The following is a 9,980-nucleotide window of genomic DNA, read 5'->3' on the forward strand; positions in this document are numbered from 1 at the left end:
CCCCCAAAACCAAAAATCCAGGACCAGATGGTGATTTCTACCAAATATTCAAAGAAGAATTAATGCCAGTCCTTCTCAAACTCTTCCAAAAATAGAAGAGAAGGGAACACTTCCAAATTCATTTCATGAGGCCAGCATTACCTTGATACCAAAACCAGACAAGGACATCACAAAAAAAGAAAATTACAGGCTAATATCTCTGATGAACACAGATACAAAATCCTCAACAAAATATTAGCAAACCAAATTCAACAATACATTAAAAGGATCGTATACCATGATCGAGTGAGATTTATTCTAAAGATGCAAGGATAGTCTAACATCCACAAATCCATCAATGTGATATACCACATTAACAAAATTAAGGATAAAAAATCATAGAATCATCTCAATAGATGCAGAAAAAGCACTGGACAAAATTCAACATCCCTTTAATGATAAAAACTCTCAATGAAGTGAGTATATAGGGAATGTAGCTCAACATAAGAAAGGCCATATATGACAGGACCACAGCTAACATCATACTCAATGGTGAAAGTTGAAAGTTTTCCTCTAAGAACAGGAACAAGTCAAGGATGCCCACACTCGCCACTTCTATTCAACACAGTACTGGAAGTCCTAACCAGAGCAATTTGGCAAGAAAAAGAAGTAAAAGGAATCCAAATTGGAAAGGAAGAAGTAACCCTGTCACTATTTGCAGATGACATGATACTATATGGAGAAAACCCTAAAGACTCCAACAAAAAACTGTTAGAACTAATAAATGAATTCAGTAAAGTTAAAGGGTACAAGATCAATCTACAAAACTCTGCTGTATCTCTATACACTAATATTGAAGTATCAGAAAGAGAAATTAAGATTTTATAACCTTAATGAAAAAAGAAAGAGAAATTAAGAAAACAATCCCATTTACAAGTGCATCAAAAAGAATAAAATAACTAGGAATAAATTTAACCCAGGAGGTGAAAGACCTGTACCTTGAAAACTATAGGACACTGATGAAAGAAGACATAATTGGAAAGATATTCCATGCTCATGGATAAAAAGAATAGCGTTAAAATGTCTTTATTACCCAAAGCAATATATAGATTCAATGCAATCGCTATCAAAATTCCAATGGCATTTTTCACAGAAATGGAATCCTAAAATTTGTATGGAACCTAAAAAGACCCTGAATAGCCAAGGCAATCTTGAGAAAGAAGAACAAAACTGGAGGCATCATGCTCCCTGATTTCAAACTATATTACAAAGCTATAGTAATCCAAACAGAATGGTATTGGCATAAAAACAGACACATAGAACAATGGAACAGAACAAAGAGCCCAGAAATAAACCCACACATATGTGGTCAATTAATTTACATCAAAGGAGCCAAGAATATACAATGGGGAAAGGACAGTCTCTTTAATAAATGATATTAAGAAAACAACATAGGCACATGCAAAAGAATGAAACTAGACTATTACTTCACACCATACACATAAATCAACTCCAAATAGATTAGAGACTTGAATGTAAGACCAGAAACCATAAAACTCCTAGAGGAAAATATAGGCAGTAAGCTCCTTAACATCGGTCTCAGCGATAAGTTTTTGGATCCAACTCCAAAAGCAAAGGCAACAAAAGCAAAAATAAACAAGAGACTATATCAAACTAAAAAGGTTTGCACAGTAAAGGGAACCATTAACAAAACGAAAAGCAATCTACGGAATGGGAGAAAATATTTGCAAATCATATATCTGATAAGGGGTTAATATCCAAAATATATAAACACTTCATACAACTCCAACAGTAAAAAAAACAATCTGGTTAAAAAACAGGCAGAGGATCTGAATAGACACTTTTCCGAAGAAGACAGAGAGATGGCCAACAGGTACATGAAAAGATGTTCAATATCACGAATCATCAGGGAAATGCAAATCAAAACCACAATGAGATAGCACCTCACACCTGTTAGAATGGCTATTCCCAAAAAGACAAGAAATAAGTGTTGATGATGATGTGGAGAAAAGGGAGGAGGAAGGGGAGTATCAGGAGAAAAGCAAGCAAGAGTAAAAGAAAAATGGCAGTTGATTTACACTGTCTGACTTTAAGACTCACCATAATGCTACAGTAATCAAGACAGTGTGGCACCGGGATAAGGATCAACAAACAGATGAAGGGAACAGAACAGAGCATCCAGAATGCAGCCACACTTCCACAACTACCTGATTCTGCAGACTACTTGATTTGAAGACACCAAAACCATCCAAAGGGAAAAGAAAACTATTTTCAGTAAATGGGGCTGGAACAACTGGATAACCACATGGAAAGCAGTAAACCACACTCCTACCTCACATCAGACAAAAAACTAATTGAAACTTTTTAAAAACCCTGTTTCTTATAAAAGATAAAATCATAAAGCTTTTAGAACATAAGAGAATATGTTACTCGAGTAAATGCCTAGGGGTGGAATGACTCAATCACACAACAGGTGTACGTTTAACTTCCAAGAAACTGCCAAAGTGTTTTCCAACTGGTTATATTCTTTTATATTTCCAGACAGGACACAGAAAACAATAATCATTACACATTGATAAATTGGGCTTTCTCAAAATTAAAACCTTTTGCTCATCAGAAGATACTATCAAGAAAATGAAGAGAAAATCCAGTGTGGGAGAAAATATTCACAAAACATTCATCTGATAAAGGACTGGCATCCAAGATATATAAAGGATTCTTTTGAAATCAGTAAGAAGAAAAAAACCAACCCAATTAAAAAGTATGCAAGCAATTTTCAGGGCCGGCCCAGTGGCAGAGCAGTTAAGTTCACACGCTCTGCTTCAGCAGCAGGTTCGGATCCCAGGCACAGACCCACACACTGCTCATCAAGCCATGCTGTGGCAGCATCCTACATACAAAATAGAGGAAGACTGGCACAGAATTTAGCTCAGGGGCAATCTTCAAGCAAAAAGAGCAAGATTGGCAATGTATGTTAGCTCAGGGTCAATCTTCCTGACCAAAAAAAATATGCAAGCAACTTTTTCAGACACTTCACAAAAGATATACCAATGGTCAAAAAACACATGAAAAGTACTTAATATCATTGAGTATGAGGAAGATGTAAATTAAAACAACAATGCAATACCACTACACATCCACTAGAATGGGTAAAATTAAAAGACTGACAACACAAATTGTTGACAAGGATGTAGGGTATCTGAACTCCCTTACTTCGCTGGTGGATGTGTAACACGGTCCAGCCACTTTGGAAAAAGGTCTAGTGGTTTTTTATAAAATTAAACAGATGCATATTCCATAACCCAGCAATTCCACGCCTCAGTATTTTCTTAAGAGAAATGAAAGTAAGACTTATACAAGAAGGTTCACAGTAGATTTAATCTTAATAGCCAAATCCTGGAAACATCCCAGGTGCCCATCATCAGGAGAATGGATTAACAAACTGGATGTACTCAAACAATGGAATACTGTTCAGCAGTAAAAAGAATAAACAGCTGATAAATGCAACAATATGGATAAAACTCAAAACATGATTCTGACTCAACAAAATGGGACACAAAAGAGTACATAGTATGACCCCATTTATGTGAAATTGTGGAGCAAGCAAAACTAATAAATGGTATAAAGAAATCTGAATAGTGGTTGCTTCTGGGGATCGTAGGGACAGGGACCGGCTGGAAGGTAATATTCTGTATCTTGATACGGACAGGATTACACAGGCATATACATTTGTCAAAATACACTGACTGGTACACTTAAGATTTGTCTATTTCTTCATATGTAAATTTTTGTATACACACAAAAGGAAGCATAAATAAATACTGAATTCTAGTTAATGATATACACGCCAAATGGTTTAGGGGTAAAGTGTACCAATGTCTACGACTTAATTTGAAACGCATAAAATCAGTAAATTGTTTTCATTACCCTATCAGCAGCTGAAAAACACTTGTTTATATGGTGCCAGAAGAGCTGCCTCATCCTTAGTTGTATCAAGTGGTGTCCCAGCTTTTTATTGCTAATTTATGACAGTTGAAAGAATAAATACTTAGCATATGAATGCCCCTTCATCAAACTGTGGAGAAGCTACTAAAACAGCCCATCACTATCCTAAAATGTTCTGCCTGCTATAAATATGCTGAGATAAAAGCAGTTTCTGCATTATTAGATGAATGGATAGAGTGATGGATAGATGGACAGTTACGTGATAAAGCAAATATTGCAACATATTAACTGCGGGTTTAATTGTAGAATCTAGGTGGCAGGCATATATGGGTATTCACTGTACAATTCTTTTAAGTTTTTACTACATTTGAAAATTTTCTCAGTAAAATGTTGAGGGAAAAAATCTACTTTGCAGCAGACGTCAAAATACAGTATCAACATGACACAATCTACGACACAGTTTTTTCACTATATTAAAAAAATGTTTAAGGCTCCTCACTGACTAAAGAAAGAGAGGAGTTGGAGAGGATTATAGAAGATTGCAGAAAGGGATAAATAAATGTTTAGAAAGGCAAGTTCAAAGAACTGAAAAAACGAAAAAGGTTCAACAGAGCTGGAACAACTGACTCGCGCTAGGGAGTGATGTACAGAGAGATTTTCACCAGCACAGAAACGACTAGTTCTCGAACTTTTGAGTCAAAGATCTCCTTAACAGTATCATACATAGGGGGAGGAGAAGAGGGGGCATATATATGTGCTAAATTTTTTATAAAATTTCAAGGAGCCGATGGATACTCTAAAGTCCATCCAAAGGCCCCATTTAAGACCCCGTGACACAGATGGTAACTAGAAATCTGAGGGGAATATGAAATTAATATAAGAGAATATTCAGTGAAGAGAAAGTGGCCTAGGCGTGAACAAATATTTAAGGGAGGAGAAATAAAGAAAAAAGAAAAAAAGAATAAGCCTGTAAAGGAGATCAAGAATAAGGAGCCCAAGAAGCAGGAGGACAAACAGGCAGCTGAGGTCAGGAGACGCCGAGGGCAGAGCCGAGAAAGGAGCGGGCAGGAGTGCCCAGTGCTGTCGAGGCTGGGGAGGAAGACGTGGAGGGCACTGCTGGCCCTAATTAGAATGGGCTCAGTACAGCGGTCAGGGCACAAACCAGTAAGCATCAGGTGAAGGAGTGACTGAGAATTAAAATTTATTTTAAGAAGCTTGGCTGTAAAGAAAAAGGACGGTTGCTTAAAAAAAAGAAAAAAACCTTTTTAAAGATAGGAGAGACATCTGCATGTTTAGGTGCTGATGGGGAAAAGCCAGGAGAGAGACTGAAGACACGAAGAAAGGGAATAAATGACATTAGGGCTCCTGATAATGCTAAAAAAGAGAAGTTGGGATCCAACGTGCAGGGGGAAGTTCTGACCCACGCTATACCCATACCTCATTCATTTTACAGGGGAAAAGGGGAGGAGTTTCTTGCTGTTGGCGTCTACATTCTCTGTGAAACTGAACGCATGTTCCTTAAAGAAAAGGCTCAAGCATTATTTTCTTTTTAAGTCTTGCATGGCACACTGTAGTATCCATAGAGGAAACATTCAATAAATACTGGGAAAAAACAAAGCTAGAATTCTACACAAAGCCCATCCTCATAACCACAACTAATAAAACTGCTAAATATGCCCCATTAAGTTCCCCAAGCAACCTGGTTCCCCACATAAATGAGGCTTTGTGTTAAATGAAGATTCACCAATAGCGGGGTTCCAAAGCATTGGGATTCGAGCTAGGCAGAGACTGCAGCCACCTCAGAGCAGTCACACCAGGCAGCACACTGCAGGACAGGCGACAGGACGCTACTGTAGGAGCCTCTCCAGTCTAACAAAGGGGCACTCACAACGCGTTTACTATCCAACCACCAGACTGACAAGAAAAAGGCTGGGATACCGCTTGTACTGACCAAGATGAGGCAGCTCTTCTGGAAGAAAATACAACATAGCCAGGTGTCTGCCAGCTGCAGACAGGGCAATGAAAATAAGTCACTGATCCCTGACCAGCATTTTTTAAAAAATGAAACAGAATAGATTAAAATAATAAAACATATAGAATCACCTGTAGTTAAGGTAAGAATTGTTTCATGAAACTTTTGTCTCATATATATATATCAGCGCAAAATATAAAAATTTATTTCTTACTGCGGCTGGGGCAGTGAAAAAAGTTGGAAAGCTACTGACGGACACTATGATGCAGAAGGATAAAGGCTACAAAGGAACTGATTCTATACAAAATCATACAGCTGCAAATCAAAAAACTGTCTTCTCACACGTACAAAAAGAAAAGATGTCTGGTTACACACATTCTCTTATATCATGCAAGAGCACTCACCTACCTGATTATGCAAATACACACGCTGTAAAGGCTGAGGGTGAGCTGAGCTGAGCTTTTCGTGATTTTCGCTCTAAAGCACTTAGATTTCAACATGCTGGCCCTTCCTAACATCAACTACACATTCCAACACCTAAATAGTTTTTTCAAAGGGAACCCTCATACACTGCTGGTGGGAATGCAAACTGGCCCGGCCACTACGGAAAACAGTATGGAGATTTCTGAAAAAGTTAAAAATAGAAATATCATATGACCCAGTTATCCCACTACAGGGTATCTATCTAAACAACTTGAAATCAACAATTCAAAGAGACTTATGCACCCCTATGTTCACTGCAGCATTATTCACAACAGCCAAGAAGTGGAAGCAACCCAAGTGCCAACAATTGATGACTGGATAAAGAAGATGTGGTATACATATATAAAATGGAATATTACTCAGCCATATAAAAAGACAAAATCAGCCCATTTGCAACAACATGGATAGACCTTGAGGGTATTATGTTAAGTGAAATAAACTAGACAGAGAAAGACAAATACTGCATGATTTCACTCATATATGGAAGATAAACAAACACATGGACAAAGAGAACAGATTAGCGGTTACCAGAGGGGAATGGTGTTGCGAGAGGGCAAAAGGGCTAAAGGGGCACATATATATGGTAACAAATAAAAATTAGACTATTGGTGGTGAGCACGATGCAGTCAATACAGAAACTGATAAATAAAACATACAACTGAAATTTCACAATGTTATAAACCATCATGACCTCAATGAAATAAAAAAAATAAGAAAATAAAAGTTTTTAAAAATATTCCCAAGTCACTCATCAAAATAAAAAGATCCCTAACGTAGAGACAAAAATACTAAGCTACAAATATGGACAAGCTTTCCCCACTTATCTGCTAAATAACATTCTGTTTAACTAGCTCCCACTTTGCCAATTGTTTTTAAAGTTTCACTGATTATGAAATCTGCCATCCACCAAGCAATCTCAACTTTCTTACACTATATCATATACATTAACCATACATTATATCCAAAGATCTAAGCAGATGTTCTCAAAGTCTGGTCCATAGATCCGTGGGTTCCTAAGACCCTGTTGAGAGGGCCCGTGATGTCAAAACTATCTTCAATACTAAGGTGTTACTTGCCTGTTCACTCTGTGGACATTTGCACTAAGGATGAAAGCAACAGTAAGTCTCCTGAGGCCTTAACAAGAATCAAGGCAGTGGAACTAAAGGGTACCAGCAGTCACTGCATTCTTCAGCACTAAGTAAAGGAGGGAGCAGGCAGTTTCACTTAACAATCTCCTTGACGAAGAGTAAGATTATTAATTTAATTAAGTCCTGATCGCTGATCGCAACTCTTTAATATCCCTTGATGAAACAGGAAGTACACATAAAGCCCTTCTCATTTATACCAAAGTAGGATGGTTGTCTGGAGGGAGCGCACTTGTGTGATTAAGTTGCAAACTAAACCAGCTGCTTTTTTCGTGGAATATCATCTTTACATGAAAAAATACCTGAGAGACAAACTATGGTTACTCAGACCGAGGTATCTGGCAGATAACTTCCCAGAAGTGAACAAGGTGAGCCTGTCACTTCAGGGAAGCAACTGATAGCACTGTTGCCAATGGTAAAATTTCAGTTTTCAAGTGAAAATTAAAATTGTGGAGAACTCAGATCTGCCAACATGAGCTTACGGTTTCCCAATACTTAAAGACGTTTCTCACTGGTGATATTAAATAATGTGATTTCTTTTAATACTGTGTAAAGAAGTATGTCAACATTTGGAAGATGTGCACAACTCAGTGAACCAATACTTTCCAAATGATCAACGGATTAATATATGAGTATTTTTAAAACTTCTCAGCTTTAACTTCTAAAACAGTAAATATCGATAAACACATAAACAAAAGCCCTTTGGGATCCTCAATAATTTGCAAGAGTGTACAGAGGTCCTGAGACCAACAGCTACGAGAACCGGTGATCTACGTTATTGTCACGCGATAAAGAAGTGGAGATCAACTCAAGGAAGTTCCTAAATCACGTAATTCTTTCTCCTCCTCCACGGTTTCTCCAAAACAGTTTTAGCCTTCCTATCGGTGAAGAGCTGCCCAACAGACTTTTGTACGTGTTTGGGGCGGGCGGGGGTCGGGGTGGAGAATTTAATAACACATCAGGTTTTATGAGTAGGAAGGACTCAAAGACTTAAATCCCGAGTCGGCTCTTCCTATTTCAGTTGGGCACAAATCTTTAGTGAAATGACCAGCGTGAACGACCACAAGAATCGGGGCCCGTCGGAAGAACACCGACACATGGGAGAGTGGGTACAAAGGGGCAGCTGCGGGGGGTAAATTGCCAAAATCTTGGGTTTTCCTGCAATTGCCCCCCGTCCTCCCTAATGCTCCCGGGTGAGAGGTCGGGGGAGGGGACCTAGAGGGGCCGCCCCGGGGTGGTGGCGGGCTCTCCCTAAGCCCCTTCCGCGCCTCGAATCCCTTCCAGCCCCTCCCCAGGCCCCACAACTCCTCGACGCCAGCGCCCCACCACCCCAAGGCTCCTCACCACCAACAGGTTCCTGTCCTCCACCAGCTGCCGCTTCCGGAGGATCTCCGACTTCAAAATGTCCATCTCGCTGCCGCCGTTTAAGCTTGAGTTTCCCTCTCCGACTCTGGGGTCAAGACTCGCCCAGCCAGGCGCGGCCAACCCACTATAAACAAGTCCAAACACCGGAGGGCGACTGACAGCGGCCGCTTCCGGCGGAAGCTGGGGTGAGCGAGAGGAGGGAAGACAGCGCTCCGGGGCGCCTGCTGTTGACGCAGCCGCTGGGGATTAGCGCCTCCTGGCGGCGCCCTCCGGCAGCGCGCCTGTAGTTTCCACTAGTAGAGATACAAATGAAGTTGGACTAAAACAGGAGTCTTCTTCATCGTGCCGAGGTCGACAAGCTGCATTTTCAATGTTATTTCACCTGCTTGTACCTCCTAGTTTAGGTCCAAAAGCCTCTTGGTAGAACATCTCAATTATGTTGATTAAGGCTAGATCCTTACAGATACCAGAAGTTCACGTCAGTTTCTGAAGTTAACGGCTTGCCAAAATTGATGTCCTAGAGAGTGAAAAAACCTGAACAATACCACTAGTTCATAAATATAGAGGAAAAGGGCAGTGTTCATTGCTAGCCTGTTAAATTCCCTGTAAACTTAAGTAACGACATCCATTTAAGTCATTTTCAGAAGTAAATTTGTCTTTCCACCCTCAGTTCTACATTACTTATATATCTTGGTGATAACATTTACTCAAACTCAGATAACTTTTTTGGTCACGTGTTCAGCAATCAATATTTTCAATGACATAACTGGAGATGTAATCAGAAAGTCTTTTTTTTTTTAAGTCCAACCCAAGAAGAAAAATTAAGTTGGGGAGAAAAATTATATCAGAGATTTTAATTTTAAAGACCCTAAAAACTGTTTATAATGCACTTAGTTTTGGTTCTATGAAGATTTTTAAAAAATTATACTTAAGCCATCACTAAGCAATATTTGACGTTAGTTTTCCCCACACAAAAGAAAAGAAATATCATTCAGTTCGGTCAACTGATAATGGGTAAGATGGTTTATCAAAACAAAAGATGATAGAGAATTGTTCATTCCAATTTAAGA

General features: G+C 39.1%; 1 protein-coding gene across 2 annotated transcripts in view; it reads right to left on the reverse strand.

Annotated features, from left to right (window-relative positions):
• Positions 1 to 9,088, reverse strand: part of PRPF18 (pre-mRNA processing factor 18) — a 46,582-nt gene extending 37,494 nt beyond the window's left edge. Inside the window, exon 1 of one of the 2 annotated variants that reach the window (XM_023631887.2) lies at positions 8,890 to 9,088. In XM_023631887.2, coding sequence (XP_023487655.1) covers positions 8,890 to 8,955 — 66 coding nt within the window. In that variant the 5' untranslated portion in view covers positions 8,956 to 9,088. 2 annotated transcript variants of the gene reach the window in all.
• Between the last annotated feature and the right edge of the window lie 892 nt (positions 9,089 to 9,980).

The sequence above is a fragment of the Equus caballus genome, chromosome 29 (assembly GCF_041296265.1).
Source record: "Equus caballus isolate H_3958 breed thoroughbred chromosome 29, TB-T2T, whole genome shotgun sequence".
Classification (NCBI taxonomy): Eukaryota; Metazoa; Chordata; class Mammalia; order Perissodactyla; family Equidae; genus Equus; species Equus caballus.